The 26,723-nt window shown below is 41.2% G+C and overlaps 1 protein-coding gene across 3 annotated transcripts in view; it reads left to right on the top strand.

The window, feature by feature from the left end:
• Nucleotides 1–5,948: 5,948 nt before the first annotated feature.
• The window catches only part of alox12 (arachidonate 12-lipoxygenase), a gene marked incomplete at its 3' end in the record, with an annotated part of 44,225 nt that continues 23,450 nt past the window's right edge, over nt 5,949–26,723 (top strand). The window contains 4 exon segments of one of the 3 annotated variants that reach the window (XM_034199863.1): nt 12,861–13,123; nt 13,353–14,295; nt 23,950–24,096; nt 24,202–24,403. In XM_034199863.1, the coding sequence (XP_034055754.1) occupies nt 14,254–14,295; nt 23,950–24,096; nt 24,202–24,403 (391 nt within the window). 3 annotated transcript variants of the gene reach the window in all.

A 26,723-nucleotide genomic window follows, 5' to 3' on the forward strand; every position in this document is an offset into this window, starting at 1 on the left:
CTATACTTATTTGAACATGTATTTATTTATTTATAAGAAAAAAAAATTTACACATTTTTTTTTTTTTTATAGGATATATACATTTCGGTTAAACGGTTAACCGTTTTTTTGGGGGTCGAATATTCAAATATACATTTGCTTTCAAATTCCCATCACTACTACGGTGTAAGCTGTTCTAAACGAGACTGTTGTTTTCTTGAGTAAATCGGACTGTAGATCAATGAAACAGTTTGGGAGGGTTTCTTTGTCTTTCATCTGTACTATTTCCACTGACCTCACGTGGGCCTGGCTGTCCCTGTGTTTGTATATCTTCTTTCGTAGCTGTTTTGCATCAGGGCTAGTAACATCACCATTGATCCATTCTTCCGCGAGGTGTAAACCCGCCTTTAAAAAAAAAAAAAAACTTTTCTGAGAGTAGCAATGTTTTTGCTTTCCTACACGCTAAGCCTCCTAACTTTCCAGCCTTAATGTCAAGCCAAGGGTTGCGGTCTTTCCATTCGCCCACCTGCTTCTTTGTCCAACCAGCCGGCGGAAAGTCACTAGCAGCAGTAGCAGCTACTGCTGCGTCTTCTGTGTGCTCTGCCTCAACTTCACCTCCTTCTGGGGAGTGACTGGGCGGGACAGGAGCCCCCGACTCGCTAACGGTTCTGGTAGCGAGTGCTGTGCTAGCTGTTGCATCATCAGCATCATCTCTGGGTGTCTCTTGGTCATCTCGTCGTGTCACTTTTTTGGATGTGAACCCAAAGTGCGCGAGTGAAACACTTTGGTTTAGCTTTCTCTTCGACATTTTAGTCCTCTCTAATGTAACGTCTTTCTCTCCTCTTTGCCGCGCGTGGCTAATTTGCATAATTTGTGTCCGCGTCACGCAGCGTACCCGCGTCACGTGGCTGGCTCTGCTTTTGACAGCCAAAATAGAAGATATTTGTGAATAAATGTTTTGAATTATGAATACTGGACATAGTAAGCTTAAAAACATTTTAGTGACCATTGCAAGTGACAAATAAATATTATAATTTCAGACCCCCCCTAAATGTTGCTGTTGAGGCTTTCAGGGTGTCTCAGGTGTTAATCGGGGGGGTCAAGCTCCCCCGGACCCCCCCGTATTTCGCACACTGCTCTCTTCCAAGTAAAGTCCTGAATTCATGATGTTAAGTAAAAGTACAGAAGTATTATCAGTGAAATTAACTTCAAGTATCAAAAGAAAAAGTTCTCAGAATACATAATGGCTGGTTTTACAGCATAATGTGTAGGAGTCGGGTGGGCTGATAATTTATTCCGGCAAATTACTCAGACCTACTAATTGACCTAACAGAAGTTATTGAGTCTATGCAAGTTTACTGCTTGGCTCAGATTCACCAACGTCAGCAAGATCTCACCTCTATCAACTCCTGAAGAACCAGGTTCAATGAACTGCTGTTTCAATTCAGACGACCCGCTAAATCTGTTTAAGCGATCCCGAAGGATTTTGATATCAGTAAATGAGGTGTGGCCCTACCTAAGTGTGAGTGTGGCAGGGTGCAATCTTACCTTTGAAGCAGGAGAGGAGAGCGCAGATGTCTTTTAAGTTGTCCCTATCCAAAAGGTGGGATCAGTTTATTTGAAGAAAAATAGGTCCAAACGTATACAGGGTTTTTAACTTCTCTCGTTACAACATTATAATCATACTAAACATATCATGCTGTGGTCATGTTCTAATCTAAAATCTTAATTCATAGTTTTACATTTATTACACTAAATTGTAACTTCAACTGCCCAATTCAGTTGTGATATTTAAATCTCCCGATAGAATTTAGAGGCATTTCCTCATAAATGACCGGTGATAATAAAAAACACATTCAAACTATCATTCAACAAATCCGTTTTTTTTTGCTCATTTCCACATTCGTATACTTCAACTAGTCCCGCATGAATTCGGAGGACCTTTCCTCACAGGTGGCAGGTCCTAACTTTCAACAAACATCAATTCATTCCACTCATTTCAATTCATTCCACAATTCACATTCGTAATGTGATGGAAATTATGGTACTAAAGCTTAATACAGTGTAAACCTAATGAAATGTAAACTGCTGTATTCTGAAAATGTCATGTCAACGGTTTGACTGATTAGGTCAAATCCCTGGAGTGACCTTTGAATGTGTGTGAGTGATCAACAGATGTTTTTGCAAGGGGGTTTTATGACACTACAGGAAGGATGAGGGGAAGGAAGTTAGGATAAGGTGTTATCTGTATCCCTTTTGCTATTGAGTGAAGGTTTTGCATACAGTGCCAGGGGATCTCAGCTGGCCTCCCAGAATGATGTTGTAATGTAAATCTGCTTTGATGTCCTCTTATAAAGAGAGCCTGTTTTACTCAGAAAGGTATGTGCTCTTTGGAGGAGACGTCATACTTGCAAGTATAAAATATCCTTATTGCTTTTAATACGAATATTGTGTTGCTGTACGCTTGTTACCTTACTGATTATTCTCTCAAGACCACAGCTGCTACGACAGTATACTTCAACTAGTCCCGCATGAATTCGGAGGACCTTTCCTCGCAGGTGGAAGGTCCTAACTTTCAATAAACATCAATTCATTCCACTCATTTCTATTCATTCCACAATTCACATTCATATACTTCAACTAGTCGCGCATGAATTCGGAGGACCTTTCCTCGCAGGTGGCAGGTCCTAACTTTCAACAAACATCAATTCATTCCACTCATTTCACAAAGAAATGTACTCAGCATTCAACAAAGAAATTCGAGAGATATTTACCAAGTTTGAGAGAACCTTACCGAGAGCAAAAACCCACCTCTCCAGGGAGAGAGCTTTACCGGGAGAGAGTATACCAGGGGAACCCCCCCCCTCTCTCTAGTTTGCTCCCTCTGTCTTTATGCTCAAAAACAGGATAGAAAAACCTAAAGACACCTCCTCCATACCCATATTTGTGGAAACTGGGCATGGCCTCTGATGTACAGGACTGGACATGACCAGACATATTCTATGGCATAAGACACACCTTCCCAGGCTTATGTACAAAGGACATGACCTCTAGTGTGCAGGACTTGCAAAATATTATTCTCGGCTATGACATAAACACCTTTTTGGGGCCTCAATTATTTTTCACTAAGTCAGGAGCCCCCCTCCATGTGTACTGCTGTGAGGGGAGAGGGAAGAAACTGTCTCTACTCTCTTATCAGTGACACCCATAAACCATAATAGGCCTTACACACTCAATTTAACAAACCACTTGTGTTTTGCTTATACTGTAAATATAGAAAATCATAAAATATGAAGCATTTTCATTGTGGGTTATACAAGAATATCATTGATTATATTTGATTATAACTAACTTTCGTTTTAAGTATTCAACCTAATATGGAGATCTCAACAAATGTTGTTAGATAATATTATATTATCTTGTTTAAATACATGTAGGACCATTTGAACATTTGAGTTTTCAATGTGGGGCCTTTGTAAAATACTGGGTATATGTGTAGATCAGTACTGCATCTTATCATGTATCAATGTAAATAAATGTAGTAGAGTAAAAAGTACAATATTGACCTGTAATGGAGTAGAATAATAAAGTAACATACAATACAATTACTCTAGCAGTGGTGTAAAGTAACTAAGTAGAATTACTCAAGTACTGTACTGTACAATTTTGAGGTACTTTGCTTGAGTATTTCAATGTTATGCTACTTTGTACTTCTATAATACTGCAATTAACAGGGAAATTGTGTACTTTTACTCCACAACCTACTACATTTGAGTTACTTTACAGATGTGGATGAATGATGTGAAATATAATCAACTCTTGAATCAGACTTTAGTTCCACCTGGAGTAAATTCACAAGCTACGTAGCTTGTGAATTTACAGGGAATTTGTGAATTTGTACAGGGTACCTTGCAGTATACAAAGTCATTAAAACTAGCTGTACCTTTACCAGCTTTAATAACACTTTAATGATCAATCATCATAAAACACATCATATATATTATTCTGAAATGGTTCAATCTGCATAATGACTGCTTTTACTTTTGCTGCTTTAAGTATATTTTGATAATACTTTTGTACTTTTACTTGAGTAACATTATGAATGCAGGACTTTTACTGTAACAGAGTATTCCTTCGCTCTGGTACTTCTACTTTTACTCAAGTATAATATCTGAGTAGCCTACTTCTCCCACCTCTGTACTCAAGTAAAGTACAAGTGTGTCAAAATAGAACTTAGGTATAGTACTTGAGTACATTTACCTGGTTACTTTTCTCCACTGTCTGTACCATATAGCAGTGGTTCTCAAATGGGGGTACCCGCGTACGTTGGAGAACTGCAGGGGGTACGTGAGATTTATTTTATGTTAATGAAAAAAAATAGATAAATATACCAATTTTAGGAAAAGTAACGAAGTTTGAGCAGTGTGGGTTTTAAATTAATAGACTAGAATTACACATATTTCAAAACACGAAGTGTAATAACTGCAGGTGCCTCCCTGTCAGAATGACGAAGATCCTCAGTGAAGCACAAGCCCATATTTCTCACAAAATTGTAAGTACAACTTATTAAAAGGATCAGTTCAATGCAACTAATGTCATCTTAGTGTTATTGCATGATATTAGAATTGGTTGGCCATGAATTTAGGGATGGATTGTAAACATTTGAAATGTAGCATTTACAGTTTTTCTCGATTGCTAACACACATCTTTTTTTAAATTGCTCAGTTTCTCAGAACACTAAACACAATTCACAAAACCACACACCCAAAGTGCAAAACTCCTAATTTCTCCTGCTAAATGAAGAACTTCACTCAAAACTATAAACACTTACCAAATGCAAACTTTAGCACCAAATATAACACTTCATTCATAATACTAGATGGTTTGACCACCCAGTTACACACTGCTGAGCATACTCTAAAGCACTTTCACCTGTAATGGGCTGTGCTCTGTACAGAGAGGTTTCTGCAGAGAAAGATTTGCTTGAGTTTACAGAAATACAGTAAATGAAGAAATACAAATGAGTTGTTGAAAAAAAAATCACATTTTATTCAAAGATAACTTTGTGCAACATCTCAGCACATAGCTACTATGCTTCGGATCTCTCTAAGTGTGATGGCATTGTTTGCCAAAACCCAGTTTGTAACTGCTGCTTCCTGCCTCATTGAACATCCTTAGCCTTCCACCTCTTTGTTTCTCAGTCCTTCAGATAAACAACAAAGACATAGTGGTCGGTCAGTGTCTGTGTCGCATAAAAGTGAGTGTACCACAGTACATTGTGCAGGATTGTTGTACAGTTATAGTATACAACATGCCAACAATTCAATTACAGTAATGAAGTAAATACGTTTCACACAACAGATATAAGCTCTGATATATCATGAGTTATGCAGAGCTACAAACTGGTAACTAACCTGTTAAATAGAGTTAAATAGAAAACACAATTTTATATAAAATATTCCTAGAAACACTAAGGGGGTCCTCATATAAACATGTTCAATTTGTGTATTGTATTAATAGTTTTTCATAATATATCATTTTGTTCATTGGTTTGTTAAACATATCAACTTAACCATATCACTTCAATTGAAAAACTCCTTAAAATCTGTTTTATTTATTTTTTCGTTATATTCTTTTTTTTCGTGCATAAAGATGAAAATATCCTTAGTTTGTTGTAATTCATGCATGAAGGAGTTAATAAATCACACACTGATGGAACATCACTATATTGTAATTATGTATAGGCTTTTTCTGTCAAAAAGGTCTGGGGCCGGTCAGGGGGTACTTGGCTGAGAAAATGTTTCAAAGGGGGTACATTACTGAAAAAAGTTTGAGAAGCACTGCCATATAGAGTAGTTCATATTCATATCATTCTCTGTCCACCTCTCTCCTCTGTCACTGTCCTCCACCCTCTCCCTCTGTCACATCATCTCTGTCTCCCTCACAGCAGGCTTGCTTCACCCTCCAGTTCCGTGGTTGTCGGACCTGGTGCGTGCCGACTGAACTAACCAGCAGGGAAAAGAGAATTCCCCGGTCTGATACTTGGATGGTCACCGATGGTGGCAGAAAATCTCTGCGTGTGCGTCTGAAATCTCTCTCTGGACGTCTGCACACCCTGAAGCTCCGCCAAGCCCAGATGGAGCTGTTCCTCTTCAGGGTAAGGCCTCTTCTGTCCATAAACCCCCTATAGTCTGTTTGCCAGCTCATAGAGTTCTATTGTGAACCTGGAAATATTGAGATATCTATAGTAAGACAGTTCAGCTCTAACGCAAGAGTTTTCTGCTCTGATCATCTTTTAAAACTTGTCACAGGACGCATGTGTTCTAATTATTGAACAGTGTGACTTATGAAGACTTATATGTTCTTCTCCCCTTTTGGAGCATGGACATATTATTTAAGTTGGTATACTTGCCTTTGTTATCTCCAATATTAAAATGTTCAACTCAGTGTGTATTCGCCTGTAAATTTAAATGTACGTGTTCTGCATTGTTAGAATAATATTGGTAGATATCCTTTAAACTGAGTTGAAGTATTCAAAAAAAGATTAGCTTTCTTCCCAATACAAAATATCCAGAGTCCACCCACAATTCATCAAAATCTGCAGGGTGTTTTTTTTAACCAATCACTTCTCAGAGGGGCGTGGCCAGCAGCAGCTCGTTAGCATTTCAAGCTACAGACACAGAATCATCACTTTCGGAACAGGGCTGAAACAGAGGGGATTATGGGATGCTGCAATAATCTGTTTGGTGTTTCGAGCCAAACACTTCAGAGACATGTTTTGTATTTATCTGAGACCTATAATATATTGTTGAATATAATATAATAGGGGACCTTTAAGACATTTGATGTTGTTTTTCCTGTGTCACACATGTTATTAATCAGGGACAAAGGGAACACTGAGTGGAGCCAAATATTACATCAGTGTACTGAAGCATATTCGACAGCTGAGGCTCCAATAAGGTTCAACAGTCACATCCAAAACATACTAAAAAAACTGAAATGTTGACTTTAATTAAATGTATTTTGTCAACAAATTACACATAACGTTTTAGGCTTGTCGGAAGCAATTTGACAAGCCTTATACAGTTATGTGAAATTTGTTGAAAAAATAATTTTTTAGTAAAGTCCACGTTACTATTAGCATAATAGGAGACCTTCAAGATAAACACGTTACACACCCACATCATACGAGTGCACGATCTACACACAAACCATTGAAAACCTGTAATTATTGCGACTAAATTGTAAAGAAAGAGTGCAGGACATTCCAGATGAGCTAAGATATCAGGAGGGACTCAAGCTGTGAGTGTATTTATTTTTTTGTCCGTTCTGGCCACACTTTGGGAATGTCATATACATGCTTTCCAGCTATAATAACAGGGGTTGCAAATCATGGCTGCTTCAAGGTCTGTTCTGACACATAGAGCGACCATCTGTCAAGTCACTCTCCTGGATACACACGCAGTTATCGTCACATATTTTAGTTCAAAAAAGAAAAGTATGTGAGAGGAGGGGATGAAGTTCTTAGTAGGTTTTAAAAACAGAGGCAGGAAAATGCATCCACATTCTTTGTTTCTAGAGATCTATGGAACATATGGTCTAAGCACATCTGATGTTAGCACAGAGTCCATTTTGGGTTAAATTCATGTTTTATTTAATAAAGCCTTGTAGCAGGCTGATTTTGACTTGAAACACAGGAAGGTTCATTAGATACAGATACATATCCATTATAATATGACCAATTCTGCTCCAATGCTCGGGAGACTTGGTGAAAAATACTTATAATTGTAGTTAATACAAAAGGGCACAGACCTGTTCGGGTCAAACCACTTGCAGTTCAACGGTCCGAGTCATGCTTTGTCTAATCTATGATCAGGGTAGTTAAACTTGTCAGGTGTGTTGTCTACTGGCATGTAAGGACAAGTGATGATCTGGTAAACATTCCAAGAGAGAAAACGTACAAAATGCCATTGGTCAGTAACAATGCAGGAAGTAGCAATCGGGTTACTGATGAGCATGGTGTATGGTTGTGTAACACATGTGAATTTCATGCTGGTTTCTAAAGTTCATGACTAGATTTAGGTTTCATCTTTATCCCAACCAATATATCCCCTAATGAAACGAATATGTCAAAGGGAGAATTGCTAAAACATAAGCATTGCAGGATTGTTCGTTCTCAATTTCTTAATGTTCTAAAATTGTTTGGGCCCCCGTGGTGAGGGTGTTTGGGGTGGCCAATAGCGTGGCCAGGATTCAGCTGGGGGTGGCCGTGGCCAACCCCCAGCTCCGCCACTGCTCTCGCGCCCCCCCCCTGTCATGCCTCTGGGCCTCCCAGGGGGGGCACGCCCCCCACTTTGAGAACCACTGGTCTAAATTAACCTGTAGCTGCTCCGTCCACACTCACAACAACGTCATACAGACATAAATAAAGCAGTGACTGTATTCGCCATGACACAGACAGTCTGTGTTTTGTATATGTTTAACTTTTGTCCAGTTTCTGAACAGATATGAGGAGCAGTGAGCTTTGAGTGTGTGCTAACAGCTAACGGCTGATGTGTTGGGTGCTGACCAATCACGAAGCGTAATTTCTTGACTGGCAGCAAAAACAACCAATCACAGCAGTGCTTCTCTGGCTGGCTCTGTCCAATCACAAACAATAAGTGTTCTCCCTAAAGGAATACCCTTTCCGTCCAATGTGAAATGCTGTAGTGTTTTGTGAAATACTGTGGCGTTTTGTGAAATGCTGTGAAATTTTTTGAAATGCTGTTGTGTTTCCTGAAATGCTGTTGTGTTTCCTGAAATGCTGTTGTGTTTTGTGCTACTGTTGGTTCAATTTTTTTGTTCAGGCAACTCTAAATAAGCAATTTTTCAACCCGTTTGAATGTAAATAATTCCAGGTGTTTTTCAAAAATCATCCTTTTATAGAAAAAATAATCAGTTTGGGAACACTAGCAGACTTTCGTGCATTAAGATAGTATTTAGTAATTGCTTGCATTTCCGTTTCTTTGAAATTTCATATGAGGGAAGACATGGCAACTCTAAATCAGAAAAAAATCTACCACACAAACATACAAGTCCCTGTCCAAAAGCTGCCTCAAAAGGTTTAACAAACACTAGGAAAAGAAAGTTTTTCTGTCCCCCTCACCGTCAGCATCCATGTAAATCCTCTTTATGAACCTAACAGAAACATGTTACGCACAATGACTGATGGCAAGAGGAAGCAGGCAGCTGAAATGTATTCACTGTTCAAACATTCACACTGTCAACAGAATGTTTGAAACACTTCCTGAAACACAGCTGGTTCAATTATGATTATGTTGAGGATGAGGTCACGTAACTCAGGCTTAGTAAGATAAGCAAACTAACCTACGAGGTTCAATTCATGTCATATTAAAGGGGCCCCATTCTGCTAAGAACTTGAACCAACAGCAGCATTGGATGTTTGAAAAAAAATGAGGCAGAATGGTATTAAAGGGGCCCTGTTATGCTCATGTTCAGCTTCATTTCAGTATTTAGTGTCTCTACTGTGACATGTCTCCATGTTTAATGTTCAAAAAGCTCTTTATTTGTCTCATACTGCCTGTGCTGCAGCACCTCTTTTCACCCTCTGTCTGAAACCAGAGGGAACACAGGGATTTTAGTCTTTGCAGACCATTTACATGCACTAAAACGTATAAAACAAACTACAAGAAACACCCAACAAACCATAATAGGGCCCCTTTAAAAACCACTGTCCAGTTTTTTTTCCGTGACATGCACTTAAATATAATAAAGTAATGTAGTTTATAATAGCCTTTGTTACATATATGGATGAAAGATGACATTTATTGGATGTTTATAAATCAGCTTCCTGAACAACAAAGTCAAGTGCTGCAGTGATTATTTGTGACGACAACATTTTTTTATAAAACTTTAATAACTTGCATCATTGCACTGATAGCTGCTCTTAAAGGCTTTGAGAATGAAAGCTACTGCTACAATGGTAACAGGAAGTTTAGACACATGACCCCAATACAGGTCCTGGCTAATTATCAATGAAACTGATAATGAGGAAAGACAGCAAGTGGCTACCTCCTAAGTTAATGTGTTTCTATTCTGTACATTATGTACTTCATGTAATTCAGTTTTTGCAGTTGTTACAGACACTCCGTGCACACTGCTCTGTAATATGAGTGCTATCTGACAGCCCAATCTGGGCAGCCTATAGATATTCAACCAACTTCCCTTTTGCAACTTTCCCCTCTCTCTCTTTCTGCCTGTGTGTGTGTGTGTGTTTGTGTTGACTTTCCCCTCTCTCTCTTTCTGTGTGTGTGTTGAAGAGAGCAAGGTGAGACTACACAAAGGAGTGATTGAGCGAGTGAGTCAGTCGCAGGGAGCTGTTAGAGGGAGGGAGTGTTAACTTAAAGCTGGCAACAAAACACTGAAGAGGGTCTGCATTTAGAAAAGTCCTGCTGACCAGATAACTGTAACTCATGGATCTTTGAGGACTTAAAAGAAAGAAATTGGATACATAGGCAAAAGAAAAAAAGTAGGGGAAGGGCCAGAATATAAACATTCAAAAGGACACCAGAGGAAAAGAAGAGGAGGGAACAGCCACTCTGTGAACACAACCCTGAACACAGTGAGTAGGTTTGGTTGTATTTCGGGTTCTAAATACAAGCATAGCCTGGGGTTAGAACTCATATGTGGAATTTACAGTTAAAACTACACTTAACCTGCCTGTTGTCCTCGGCCATTGCCACATTCATGGTTCTATACGACTTTCCTACCAAGAATTGTGTGTTTGGTTTACATTTATAGCATCTTGTGTTATTCTGTGCAGCTATTTAAAATGTTAAATGGTTTCAAACTAAATCCTAACTTTGACATTTTGTGATAGACACATGTTTCTCTAATCTTAACTGTAGTCAAAATAATTCAAAAATATTTGCATTCTTTTAACAGAATGTGATATTTTGTTGTGAGAATGAGGTCTATTGAGCATAGATCTGTTAAAAAGTTCAGAAAAACATGTATAAATGAGTATTCATGCATTTAAACACTTGGGTGTGCTAGAAATGCCCATTTTCCTAACACCTCAGGGTTTGTCAACCATGGGAAAATATTGATATATAATTACAGTTTTTCTCGATTGCTAACACAAGTTTTTTTTTTAATGAATCAGTTTCTCAGAACACTAAACACAATTCACAAAACCACACACCCAAAGTGCAAAACTCCTAATTTCTCCTGCTAAATGAAGAACTGCCCTCAAAACTATAAACACTTACCAAATGCAAACTTTTGCACCAAATATAACTTCATTCATAATACTAGATGGTTTGACCACCCAGCTACACACTGCTGAGCATACTCTAAAGCACTTTCACCTGTAATGGGCTATGCTCTGTACAGAGAGGTTTCTGCAGAGAAAGATTTGCTTGAGTTTACAGAAATACAGTAAATGAAGAAATACAAATGAGTTGTTGAAACAAATCACATTTTATTCAAAGATAACTTTGTGCAACATCTCAGCACATAGCTACTATGCTTCGGATCTCTCTAAGTGTGATGGCATTGTTTGCAAAACCCAGTTTGTAGCTGCTGCTTCCTGCCTCATTGAACATCCTTAGCCTTCCACCTCTTTGTTTCTCAGTCCTTCAGATAAACAACAAAGACATAGTGGTCGGTCAGTGTCTGTGTCGCATAAAAGTAAGTTCACCACAGTACATTGTGCAGGATTGTTGTAGTTATAGTATACAACATGCCAATAATTCAATTACAGTAATGAAGTACATACGTTTCACACAACAGATATAAGCTCTGATATATCATGAGTTATGCAGAGCTGAAACTAACTAACCTGTTTTCAAGTCTAAGTGTCCGGATTACAGAGGCGACAGTAAATCAGCTTAGATTAGGCCGAACCCTGTGTCCGGCCTCTCTCATCGTCAAACCATGGTTGATAACATTTAATTTCATTAGAGAGTACTCTTCCTCCTCCTCTCTTCTTCCTCTTGCTTCCATGTTGGCTTCCATTGTTGCTGTAAGAAAGTACTCACCTGTGGTCTTTTTATAGTGCTAACATCCTGATTGATGCGCCAACAATTATGCTATCAGGTGTTTGGTCAGGTGGAACGTGCTTCTTGATCATTGGTCCATGTGTGAGGCATTTTGAATATCAGTGTTTGTTCTGACACCATAGTGTATTGGCACCCCCTAGTGGCAAAATTCGGTACTGTAGCTTTAAGGCACCAGATAGCGCGACTCTCGTGTGTCCACACAGCAGCTTTGACCAAATCTTGAAAATCCTGGAGCTGGGCGTGTCTGACAGCTTGGGGATTTCGCGACCAACAACCAATCACATGAATATCACATGAATATCCCGCCCCCCGACATACAAAGCAAAAAAACCCGGTTCTTCTACACTATTGTCAAATAGGAAGGGCTATGATGAACATTTATTTTTTTTAACATTTTGAACATTTATGAGATTAATGTTTATGGTGCTATTTTATGCTACATTCCATGCTGGCTAATGATACTGTCTATGCTTGCTAGCAACGAAGTAAACTAGCAACGAAGTAAACTGGATATAAAATCCCCAAACAAGCGAAAACCTACCAGTTTCACCCACTGTCTCTGCCACCTCCCTCCATGCCTGGTTCCTCCGGTTTGTATCCCGGTAAGTAAATAGGGACTGGTCATAAAGAACCGGGTGATTTGCTACCGCAATAACTAACTTCTCCTCCATTTTTGTGGAATATAGAAATGAACTGCGGGTCTGGTTCTCCCAGCTTGCACGCGGTTTGATTGGCTAGCGCTTGAACTGTCAGATTTGCATAAACGGATCTGATTGGCTGTCGCTTCCAGCTCAGCCTCAGAAGTTGAACATTGTTCAACTTTGGAATCCTGAACATCCTGAAAATCCTGAATATCCTGGAAATCTTCGCCTCGCCCCCCCACAATGCAGTTCAGCGACAAGCGAGGGAAAGTGACGTCATCCCCATTCAAAGTCAATGGGCGGAGACGCGCTGGAAGCGGTGGACAAATCGCCAAAAGCTGCTGTGTGTACGGGCCGTACCAGCAAAGCCATGCAGAGCACATCGTAGCTCAGTTCTATGCCACAGATCATTTTGTTTTAATCCTTGGAGTAGATCTGTCTGTAAGTATACAAACTTACCTGTGTGCCAAGTTATGTTTTAAAAATGTGGTTTAATTGATTGTGTGGTTTCAATGTGTAAGATAAGCTGAGCTAACTAGCTGCTAAGCTAATGGACATAGCTCATTCTTAGCATTGGCTGTTGATTATACTGCACTCTATTTGCATTATGTTGCACATGTATTATTTCAATTGTGTAACTTGTGTTGTATTTTTCTGTTTATTCTTGCAGTTTTACAATTTCAAGCCTCAGTAAATGGTCAACTCAACAACTGTCTTCTGAGTCTTTGTTCGCTATCTGTGAATAGTAAAAAGACACTACTCAGCTGGAAAGGCAGCGAAATAATTCTGTGATCAGCACGCTACTACTTCAACCTAAAGACTCATTCATCAGATAGCCGTAAGATGAATGACCAGGAAGAAGAACTCCGGTCTGTGGAGACCAGGTCCCGGGCCTCAAGTCACAGGTCATCAACAAGGTCAAGCAAGTCATCTGCCAGTGCTGCAGCGACAAGGGCAAGAGCTAAAGCCGAAGCAGCAAAAATAAAGGTATCCTTCACAGAAAGGGAGGCAGCCATGATGAGGCAGAAAGCAGAGGTGGAGGCAAACCTTTATGTTTTGAAGCTGGAAAGTAAAGCTGTGGCCGCATCTAAAGAGGCAGCCATATTTGAAGCAGCTGCAGCAGATTTGGAAGAAGGACATCTTGGTGAGTTACAGGATTTAGCTAAGGAGGATCCAGCAAGACGCACAACAGAATACATTGATAAACATTCATTTTTACAAAACACTCACCAACAGTTTCAAAACGTGGAAACACAGAAACTCACTTCTCACAATAACAGACAGCAGGGCATACATTGGCCACACAAGGGTGCAGATGAGCACAAACCCACTGAGGACCGACACTATGCATCGCTTCCTGTCTCTCCAGCATTCGTTCCAAATAACTACTCGGCTCCAACTCCTCATACTCCTGATCTTGCTTAGTATCTCGTGAGAAAAGAGATGGTGAGTTCTGGGCTCCTTGCCTTTGATGATCGTCCAGAAAATTACTGGGCATGGAAATCATCATTCCAAGCAGTTACAAGGGAGCTGTATCTGTCTGACCACGAAGAGCTCAACCTCCTTGTCAAATGGCTTGGACCGGAGTCAGCAGCACATGCAAAGCGGATAAGGTCAGTGCACGTTCATAACCCCACAGCAGGTGTCAGTATGATATGGCGGCGCTTAGAGGAATGTTATGGATGCCCAGAGGTGATTGAAAATGCCCTTCTAAAACGAATAGAGACATTTCCAACCACCTCAAACAAAGACATCCACCAGCTCAGAGAGCTAGGTGACTTGCTACTGGAGATAGATGCCGCTAAATCTGGTAGATTCCTGCCTGGCCTAGCATATTTGGACACTGCAAGAGGTGTTAATCCAATAGTGGAAAAGCTTCCTTACAGTCTACGAGAGCGCTGGGTAACGCAAGGTTCCAGGTATAAGGAAGATTATCTTGTGCCTTTCCCACCTTTCAGCTTCTTTGTGAAATGTGTATGTGCCCAGGCAAAGATCAGAAATGATCCAAGTTTTGCATTCAGTCTCTCCTCTTCCCAAAGTGACATTAGAGTGGATAGAACACCTAAATACACTCCGAGAACAGCTGTTTCAGTTAGGAAAACTGAAGTGACTGCTTCTGCCTCACAGTCTAGCTCAGCTATCAAGACAGAGGAACCAGACAAACAATGCCCAGTGCATAACAAGCCTCATTCACTGTCAAAATGCCGTTGGTTTCGAGGAAGACACCTTGATGAGAGAATAACCTATTTAAAGGAGAAATCCCTCTGCTTTCGATGTTGTGAATCCACAAAGCATATTGCCAAAGATTGCGAGGCAACACTTAAATGCAAGGAGTGTGAAAGTGACAAACATACCTCAGCCATGCATCCTGGTCCAGCTCCTTGGTCGTTTGGTATGTTTAGACCTGAGAATGAGCAAAGCGGAGAGTCTGGAGGACAAAGGCCACCTGAAGTAACTTCCATGTGTACAGAAATCTGCTGTGGTGCTCCCAAGCCCAGATCATGCTCGAAAATCTGCTTGGTGAATGTATACCAGGCTGATTATCCCAACAAGTCACACAGAGTGTATGCAGTGCTGGATGATCAAAGTAATCGGTCGTTAGCAAAATCACAATTCTTCGATCTGTTTGGCTTGAATGGCAATGCATCTCCCTATACTCTAACAACATGCTCAGGCAAAGTGGAGACAGCAGGAAGAAAAACATGCAACATTATAGTGGAGTCACTTGATGGGAAAACTAAAGCAGCACTCCCTCCTCTGTTGGAATGTAAAAACTTGCCTGACGACAGGTCAGAGATTCCTACTCCGGAGATCACACAGTATTTTCCACACCTCAGGCAAGTGACTGACAAGATTCCTCCCCTCGACACCAATGCTCCTATTCTCCTTCTGCTCGGAAGAGACATTCTGCGTAAGGTGCGTGAACAGTGTAACGGGCCTCACAACTCACACTACGCCCAGCGCCTTGACCTTGGCTGGGTCATAGTTGGAGAAATATGCCTGGATGGGACTCACAATTCAAACAATGTCAACGTCTACAAGACCCATGTCATTCAAAATGGACGCCCATCCTTTCTTAAGCCGTGCACGAACAGCATTCAGGTGAAGGAGAGGTTAAATGGTCCAGCCAAGCATCATCTTCCAGCCCCATCTCACAGCCTAGAAAACGTCCTTAATGGAAGTTTAGATTGTATAGGAGAAAGTGTGTTTCGAAAAACACCTGATGACGACAAACCAGCCCTGTCTGTGGATGACAAGATCTTTCTCAGAATCATGGAAAACGAGGTGTATATGGATGATGAAAACCACTGGGTGGCACCACTGCCCTTTCACTTCCCCCGCAAGCCCCTTCTTAATAACAGGGAACATGCCTTGCAGTGTCTCTCCTCTCTCCAGCGCTCATTCAGAAGGAGACCAGACATGAAAGAGCATTTCTTTGACTTCATGCAGAAGGTCATTGACAACCACCAAGCCGAGCCAGCTCCACAACTGCAGCATGGACAAGAGTGCTGGTATTTGCCTACATTCCGTATTTACCACCCGCAAAAACCAGGGAAAATAAGAGTAGTTTTTGATTCCAGCTCTCAGTACAAAGGAGTGTCATTGAACGACGTTCTCCTCAGTGGACCCAACCTCAACAACACTCTAATTGGGGTCCTACTGAGATTCAGAAGGGAGCAAATAGCCGTCACAGCTGACGTAGAACAGATGTTCTATTGTTTCAAGGTCAGACAGGACCATCGCAACTTCCTGCGGTTTTTGTGGCACAGAGACAACGACCCAGATAAGGAGATTGTTGACTACTGGATGACAGTGCACGTGTTTGGGAACAGTCCATCACCAGCAGTAGCAACATACGGGCTGAGAAAGGCTGCAGAGCAAGGGGAAACTGAACATGGCACAGACTCAAAGGAGTTTGTATTCAGGAACTTTTATGTCGATGATGGACTAATTTCAGTGTCAAAAGAAGATGAAGCCATTGATCTGCTACAGCGAACCAAGAGCCTACTGGCTGAGTCCAATTTGAGGCTTCGCAAAATAGCTTCAAACAGTGCCAGGGTCATGGAGGCCTTTCCTCTTGAAGAACGAACAAGCGACTTTAAAGATCTGGATTTGGGAGCCGACCCTTTGCCTCTCCAACGGAGTCTGGGCATAAGCTGGGAACTCAATAATGACAGTTTCACCTTTAAAGTTTCACAGGACATTAAACCGTTCACTCGTCGAAGCATACTGTCCACTGTGAACAGTCTCTTTGATCCCCTGGGATTTGCATCTCCCATCACTGTGCAAGGCAAGGCGTTGGTAAGAGAACTTTCTTCAGAGCAGTACGAGTGGGACGTCCCACTCCCACCAGTGAAGGAAGCTCAGTGGAAAGCTTGGACTGACTCCTTAACTGAGCTGGAACAGATTCAAGTACCAAGACCATATACCCCGGTCCCGGTCATCTTGCAAACGAACAGAACTTTGTGTTTTCTCAGACGCTTCTACAAGGGCAATTGCTGCCGTAGCATACCTACGTGTTCTTGACCCTTATGGGAAATGGCATGTAGGCTTTGTGATGGGCAAATCAAAGCTAGCTCCTTACCCATTGCACACCATACCTCGCCTGGAGCTGTGTGGGGCAGTCTTGGCGGTTGAACTGGCAGAACTAATTAAGTCTGAAATTGACTTGGAGTTGAAGGCAGTCAGGTTCTTCACGGACAGTCGCGTTGTTCTTGGCTACATCTACAACAATTCAAGGCGGTTCTACACCTACGTAGCTAACAGAGTAGCTCGCATAAGGAACAGTACTAACCCAGAACAGTGGCTCTATGTGAAAACTGAAGTAAACCCTGCAGACCACGGAACAAGGCCAATACCAGCAGCTTGTCTGATGTCATCCAGTTGGTTCTTTGGCCCTCAATTTCTCCATCAGATAGACACAGAGCAAGAAAATAAGACTGAATCATTTGAACTTGTGCAACCAGAGACTGATAAAGAAATGTATCCTCAAGTTCTCTCTCTTGCAACCAAGGTCACAGAGCAGAGTCTCGGATCACAACGGTTCAAACATTTCTCTACTTGGAAGGCTCTAGTAAGAGGTATGGCAACACTCATTCATGTAGCCAAGTCCTATTCCAGCAAGTTTCACACTGTAGAGTGCAATGGATGGCATCACTGCAAACAGTCACACACCTCAGAGCTCTCTCAGGCCAAAACAATCATCTTGAAGGCAGTGCAGCAGGATGTTTACAAGAACGAGGTGGACTGCGCAACTCAGGGCATTAATGTTCATAACCACAGCTCTCTTGTGAAACTGGACCCATTTCTTGACAAGGATGGATTGCTGAGAGTTGGGGGTCGCATCCATAAAGCCCAATTGGAAGACCAAGAGAAACATCCACTCATCCTGCCAGCCAGCCATCATGTTGCCACTCTCTTAGTCCAACACTATCATGATCAAGCAGCTCACCAAGGTCGCCATTTAACAGAGGGCGCACTGCCGGTGTCTGGATAGTAGGAGGGAAGAGGCTCATTTCGAGTACAATATTCAAATGTGTCATCTGCAGGAAGTTGAGAGGCAAGTTTGAGGTTCAGAAAATGTCCAATCTGCCTGCTGACAGACTGTCCATGGATCCACCTTTTACACATGTAGGGCTTGATGTCTTTGGTCCACGGAGTGTGATAACTCGTCGCACAAGAGGTGGTGCTGCTGAGAGTAAAATATGGGCAGTCATTTTCACATGTCTCAGTACGAGAGCTGTTTACTTGGAGGTTATTGAAACCATGACCACCTCAAGTTTCATTAATGCCTTGAGGCGCTTCCTGTCGATTCGTGGACCTGTCAAACACCTCAGGTCAGACAGAGGCACAAACTTTATTGGAGCATGCAGAGAGCTTCAGATAAACACAGACGATCCTGAGATCAAGGACTATCTGCAAGACCATGGTTGTACATGGATATTTAACGCACCTCATTCCTCACATATGGGTGGAGCTTGGGAGAGGATGATTGGTGTGGCTCAACGGGTCCTTGATGCACTGCTGTTGAAGAATAAGGATAAACTGACCCATGAATTCCTGGCCACTTTGATAGCTGAAGTTATGGCCATCATGAACGCCAGGCCTCTGGTTCCCATCTCTTATGATACAGACCTTCCTGAGATACTCTCACCTGCTACTCTTCTAACCCAGAAGGCAAGTGTGACACCCACACCCCCGGGGGACTTTGAACTGGATCACCTATGTAAGGTACAGTGGCGCCAGGTTCAAAGCTTGGCGAACTCCTTCTGGAAACAGTGGAAGCAGGAGTATCTGGCAACTCTTCAGCCTCGGAGGAAGTGGACCGAGGAGCGGCCTAATCTCCAGGACGGTGACGTTGTTTTGTTAAAGGACGTTCAAGCACAACGTAATGACTGGCCTCTTGGTCTGATAGTAAAGGCCATTCCAAGTTCGGACGGCAAGGCGCGAAAGGTCATGGTGAAGACCTTAGGTCAAGGGACAGCTAAAGAGTACCTTAGGCCCATCAGCGATGTGGTGTTACTGATACCAAGGGTAAAGAGATGTAAATAGTGGTAAAAAGGTTTACCAAGCGGGGAATGTTCTGACACCATAGTGTATTGGCACCCCTTAGTGGCAAAATGCGGTACTGTAGCTTTAAGGCACCAGATAGCGCGACTCTCCTTCTTGTGTTTTAGTTTACACAGCAAAGCCATCGTAGCTCAGTTCTATGCCACAGATCATTTTGTTTTAATCCTTGGAGTAGATCTGTCTGTAAATATACAAACTTACCTGTGTGCCAAGTTATGTTTAAAAAATGTGGTTTAATTGATTGTGTGGTTTCAATGTGTAAGATAAGCTAAGCTAACTAGCTGCTAAGCTAACGGACAAAGCTCATTCTTAGCATAGGCTGTTGATTATACTGCACTCCAGTGGCGGCTGGTGGAAAATATTTTTGGTGGGGCTGTTGATATAGTGAGTAAAACATTTTGGGGAGAAATGACCCCTTAAATTAGGACTTCTGGTGATGTAATGGCGCGTTTCCAGTGCAGCGCGGAGCTCGCTTTAATGCTGCGTTCAGACCGGACGCGATGCGAATATTAGCTTCGCTCTAAACGCTCCTATCGCATCGCTCTAGTCGCTCGAGTTTCACCGCGGCTGCCAGCTGTGTTTACTCGCATCATTCAAACAAGACGCGCTGGCTCGGGAGCTACAACTACAACAAAATGAATATATTTTACGGTGATTAAATTGTAATACACGTTTCAAAATGATGCCGACGTAACAACATACTGATACCGGTTAGTAAAAACCATGAATTAATGCTTTGACAAGTCTGCAGATAGACGGCAGGCGAAAAACAACGGCCTATACAGACATAAATAAACCAGCGACTGTATTCTCCATGACACAGACAGTCTGTGGTTTGTAGCCTACTTGTTTAACTTTTGTCTAGTTTCTGAACAGATCGGATCTGTCCCCGGCTGTTTGAAGAGCAAGCATGGGAAACAAAAGATAGCATTTACCTGTTTGCATCGTTTGCATCCAGCTAGCCTCGTTGATACGTTTTGTCTTTTTCACGAGCTTGCTGTGATATATACAAATCGGGTTGGTCCGGTCCAAGGTCTTTAAGTATCAATGTATCTCCCAAACTTCTCCTTTCGAAAGGATTGGAGAGTAGCTCTTGCACGGAATTGGGTGCGGACCGAGGTCCGGCGACTCCACCTGCACACCATTCTCATCCAAATACTGCATCACCTTGGTCACTCACGAGTCTAAAAAACAACTCACGTCAACGCACGTAAGCAACGTGGGCGCCAACGTGAGCGCCCTCGTGACCAAAATATTTGACTGCGCTGATTGGCTGAAATTATGTTTCGGCGGCACAGTTTACTATTGAGACTTTTGCAACGTGCTGGTTGCTGCTGTTTGGCTCGGGGGCTCCGCCCGGTAATGATAAACTAATGCCATGGGCAAGGCCAGGCAGGAAAACATGTGACTTATCAGTAACTTTAGACATCGTAACACCATTTTAAACGAGATTTTATTGTAGATTATACACTTTACTGATACCAATTGTATGATATTTACCTTGTTCATTAAAAATAAAAATATAAAATATATATATTTTTTTAATATATTTTTTTTAATTTAATTTTTTTTTTTAGATATATTTTTGTATGTGGGAAGAGGTGGGGCGGTGCCCCTAGCGCCCCTATGGGCCGGCCGCCACTGCTGCACTCTATTTGCATTATGTTGCACATGTATTATTTCAATTGTGTAACTTGTGTTGTATTTTTCTGTTTATTCTTGTAGTTTTACAATTTCAAGCCTCAGTAAATGGTCAACTCAACAACTGTCTTCTGAGTCTTTGTTCGCTATCTGTTAAGCCATGCAGTGAGATGCATACGCAAGGGCAGAATAGTGTTTTAAACCTGCTAACACGTGACTTTATGTCAGATTCCTGTGTAGAAACGTGTAGAAACGTGTGCAGTGGTTTGCAAAAACTGCCATGTTGATGTGCAAATTGTGTGAAAAGCTGAAAACGTGTTTAGAGTTTTGGAGATTTGAGCCGATGTTTTGCTCTTTGAGTGTCAGTTAAAAATAATTGTGCTTTATGTATAATTTTAGTGTGTTAGCAATCGAGAAAAACTGTAAGATGCATGATTGAGCAATGACACTAGACTGAGAGAAGTGCTGAAACATGTCCTGTGTGTGTGTGTGTGTGTGTGTGTGTGTGTGTGTGTGTGTGTGTGTGTGTGTGTGTGTGTGTGTGTGTGTGTGTGTGTGTGTGTGTGTGTGTGTGTGTGTGTGTGTGTGTGTGTGTGTGTGTGTGTGTGTGTGTGTGTGTGTTCTCACCACAGTCTGAACACACACGTTTCATCACTCTGTAAAGCTACTGCGTTGGCTCAATATAGGAGATACCTAAGTTTCATCATTTATTTAATCCGATATTTATTTGTATTTGTGCATGTGATGCTGATTTTTTTTTAATATCTCTAAGTATACGTACTAGGGCTGTCAAGTTAACGCGTTAATAACGCGTTAACGCAAAAAAAATTAACGCCACTAATTATTTTAACGCATGTGCATTTTTTGTCCTCGGCCACCCCGTAGTTTCAGAGCGCATCGAGTTTAAAATACCATCTACAAGCTGATGCTGACAGCACCGCTCCTGCCACCCGCTTGCTGCAGACCACACTTCCACGCTCACCGGCAGGCCCTGACTGGCCATCGGGAGAGACCTTACGTGTAATGTTGTTGTTAGCATCTGGTGCTAGCTAGCTGCGCTAACGGATATAAGGAGCTGTTTCAATGAAAACAGAGGAGTGACATTTCGCCGACAACTGCGCCGAGCACTTGACTTTATGCAGGAAGCCAGACAGTGGGACATTGTACGAAAAGTCAGCACACTCAGCTCGGATAGTGAGCGCAACATGATCGCAGCGTCCAGGCAGCTCCCGTTCGAGCATATGCCTTGAGTTGCATAGCTCCAACGATTCATCACACACACACACACACACACACACACACACACACACACACACACACACACACACACACACACACACACACACACACACACACACACACACACACACACACACACACACACACACACACACACACACACACACACACACACACACTTACTTTGTATTGTATTATTGTATGAGAGGTTCCAGGTTGAATTGAGGCGAATATTTGTAATGTTCAGAGGTTGTTGTGTTTAATATTCATGAGAATTGTTGTCATTGTTCAAATGATAATAAACATTTGCATAAAGCATATTTGTCCACTCATATGTTGATAAGAGTATTAAAAACTTGAAAAATATCCCTCTAAGGTACATTTAGAACAGATAAAAAATGTGCGATTAATTTGCGATTAACTATGGACAATCATGCGATTAATCGCGATTAAATATTTTAATCGACTGACAGCCCTAATACGTAGCCTACACTTTAAATCACCTGGCTGCACAAAATGAATGGTTGATTTACTTCTGTCTAGCAGTTCAATGCATGCAATAAAACGGTCAGGCCGGTAACTGTCGCAGAGTTGGTGCAAAATTATGATTTATGAGTGTGAAGGATCTAAATTGATGAGATTTTGGATTAATTCCAATTTTGTGCAACGAGATTATTAAACACCTTTTTACTGGACAGAAAGTGCTTCCATCTACTCTGTTTAATGCAAATACAAAGACATGAGTGAAAATGATAGATGACACTAGTCAGAGAAAAATCTAAAAAAGATTGCAATACTTTTTTTGTTTTGCTTGGTTGAGGTAGAAAATCTGGTGGAAAAAAAATAAAAAAGGGTTCATTAAAACTCACTTGAAGAAATGATGCCATACATGAAGCATTTGACTTCAACACTGAAGCTCCTACTTTGTTACGCTTATTAAACTGTTCGCTCAGCTTGTATACACTAACTTTATATTCACATTTTTATTATTTCTCTCTACTCATGAAGTTACTTTATACTACAGACAACATCCTGCTTCAGACCACTTATCTGTTGTTTCATCTGCTCATTTGTGTGAGTGTGGCTTAAGCATTTGCATACTTGATATTCAAATGATTCCCAGGAATAGAGGTAAAACAACCCGTCAATAACATCACAGAATGTTTGCCAGTGTTGTCAACTTTGGACATATGAATCAAACTCGTATGAGCCATGTACAAGTGTATATACAGTATGTACAGCTTAACACTTTGTGAGCAATGTTTAAGAATAGCTTATTCCTAACTCAACATGTTAATGCTGCACTGTTGACATGTTGATACAGAATAATTGAAAAACATATGTTTAGGTTTTTTGGGGGGGGTTAGGTTTAGTCCACATACAGAATAATTGATATTGCACTGAAAAACTGAAACGTTGACAAGAAAAACAAAGATTAAAAGACACAATTAAAAGGAGATGACGCTAATACACTGAAAAAACTGAAACGATTACTTTAATTAAATGTATTATGTCAACAAATTTCACGTAACTGTATTAGGTTAGTTGAAAGTAATAAGATTAAGTTGAACCTAATCTTTTTTATTTAAACTTAATATTGTTGCTTTCAACTAACCTAATACTGTTATATCTAATTTGTTGACTTAATACATATAAATAAAGTCAACGGTTCAGTTTTCTCAGTGTAGAACTATAAAATAAATAAAAACCTAAATAAAACAGTATGATAATAAGAATAATAAAGATTAAAAGATCAATTCAAAGTGGGGTGTTGCTAATAAAAAGCTAATCTGTTGTGTGTGTGTTCCTATCCACAGATGGAAGTCTACACAGTGAAAGTAGCAACTGGTACATCAGAGTATTCAGGCACCAACAACTACATCTATGTGACCCTGGTGGGGGAGAATGGAGAGAGTGAACGCACCGTGCTGGACAACCCCGGACTGGATTTCTGCCGAGGAGCGGTGAGTGTCTGCAGACCACCGATCACTGAGTGTGCTGATTAAACATTTAAACATCGATCGCAGGTATAATTGAACTTTTTGTCTACTCAACCCCTTCCTCTCCAGGTGGATGAGTACAAGGTGACCTGCCCCTCACCTCTCGGCCCCCTGCTGCTGGTCAGGCTGGAGAAGCAGAGGTACTGGTTGGAGGACAACTGGTTCTGTCGCTACGTCACAGTGGAGCCTCCAGGTGGAGACACAGTGCTGACGTTCCCCTGCTACCGCTGGTTCATCGGAGACACCAAGGTGGAGATAAGGGAGGCCACAGGTAGGACTCAGAATCCACTTCTAATATTCAGCTGTCAAGGAACCGTTGAGCAAAGCTGCCAACTCCGAACTGACAGTTGCTCTTACATTGCAATGAGATTAAGCACATGTCTCTTTATAGCCAGTGCCATGCAAATTCTGCTGTGTGGACTGATTATTCCATCATCTGGTTTACAATATATGTCCTGACCTGCAATAAACCAGCCATAATATAAACCATATACTGTATATATAGTGCAAGCAAACACGTATTACTGATATTCATTTTGGAAAAAGAGTGCAACAAAGTTTTGTGGTGTCCAATAAACCATAGTTAAGGTTATGTATAGAAGAAGTGGACATATTCACATGATGTCACCCATTGATTTTTGGAATACTTTTTAGGAGCCTTAAGTTAAATGTTGTCATTTTTGAAAACAGGACTGACATGACAGGAAGGATAGTAGGTAGGGATGCTCCGATCGCCAATTTCGGGGCCGATTGCCGGAATCAGTATCGGCCGATACCGATCGCCAATCCGATCGAGTGGGCGGGGCCTAAATGCAAGATTTAAACATCACTTTAAATCTTCCATTTAAAGTGATGTTTAAACTCAGTTAATGGGCTCATTCACTGGAGCTTCCACAAACAACAATCAACTTAATTATTACATTCAAATGATGTACATTATTCAAGTTTACATTCACTTTGGAGAATAACACGGGAGAAATGAGCGGAAGCGCTCTCTCCCCCTCTCTCTCTCTCTCCTGACAGCCTGTCAGTATCTCATGCAGCTCACTGATCTAGTAATGAGTGACCCAACAGTGAAGAATAAATATATTTATAATAACTAGTTTAGCTTGTTCCAGAGGTAGATAAAATAGCTAAGTGTGTTAGGTCTAACTCTTGTGTGTTTCGTCCCGCTTACCGGTCCGGCGGGCAGAGCTGCAGGATTTCTGCTTCACACACACGTTGCATACTGCTATTTTACTGTCTTTTTCGGACACCTTAAAATAATGCCAGACCGGTGAAGCCATTTTGGCGAGCTTGTTTTGCCGCACACAGAGAAAAGTGTCATGTATTTTACGTCATGCGATCGGCTCTCGCGATCGGCATGTTTAGAGAGCACCGATCGATCGGTAAAGAGTGAGTATCGGCTGATATCGATCGGTGACCGATCGATCGGAGCATCCCTAATAGTAGGCTACAAGTGAATGCTGAACAAGATATTTTGAGGCGACAATGTTACAGTTTACTCTCATTAATTAATAAACTGTAAAGGGATAATGTTGCAAGATAAAAACCTACGGACAACTCCGTGGTAGCAACTCGCCCTAAAGCATACCCTGATTAATCACCTATTTTACTGTAACCATCATTTACAAAATCAAAGTCTTGGTGTGTTGAAGAAGACTTCAAATTAATGAAAGAGACCATAAACTTACTGAGAAAATGTTTAAAGGTCCCCTATCATGCAAAATGAACTTTCTGATGTCTTTTATACATCAATATGTGTCCCCGGTGTTACGCTCTCCGAGAGCTTACAGGTGTGAACCATAGACTGTATATATAAATGGACGTAGGGTCCGTGACATCACCCATAGGATTCTGCAGAGTTGCCGAGAAGCCCTTAGTAGGCGGAGTCGGCCACTAACGGCTCGACAGTGACGTCAGAGTTCAACTCCCGCCTGCTCCAAATAAGGGCAAAGAGGCGGAGCCGAGGCGGGACCTGCTGCCACCGAGCTGGAAGTTCCAGAGCTAGCTGAAGCTACCAAGCTAAGCTAACATGCTCCCCATCTGCACACTGCCGTCGCATTTTACGTTTCTAAGGTAAGCGGACATGAAACTATTCAGCAAAACTATAAATAATAATCTAAGTTATTGAGTTTTTAGCATAATACTTCAGAATCTTAAAACCCCTTAATGTTTGTATGCAATTGTGCTAAATGTTTGCATGACATTAGTTATTTGTATTTTGATATCACTTAACTATACGTTTAATACATTTAAGTCAAGCTAAGGTACATGTGATGGTAGCTAGTTAGTGCTCTTACCTGTGAGGCCTCCTTCAAACAGCATAATAACTAGACTATCATTACAACTAAGTACCAGTTCTAGATCCTTGACTTTAGACAAACAATTCAAAAGACAACATGTATTTAAAGACCAATCTTTATTTGAATGTGCCTCTTAACCTGATATATTAGTTATACAGTAATAGTATTGACAATCTAAAAAAACTGAGCAACTCAACAGTCATCTTCATGTTTCTTATTGTCTAAAGCATTTATTATTTTCATTTTCCCCCTCTCATATTCAGTGTGGACGGATTGAGACAGCAT

This window comes from Gymnodraco acuticeps, unplaced genomic scaffold (assembly GCF_902827175.1).
Source record: "Gymnodraco acuticeps unplaced genomic scaffold, fGymAcu1.1, whole genome shotgun sequence".
Taxonomy (NCBI): domain Eukaryota; kingdom Metazoa; phylum Chordata; class Actinopteri; order Perciformes; family Bathydraconidae; genus Gymnodraco; species Gymnodraco acuticeps.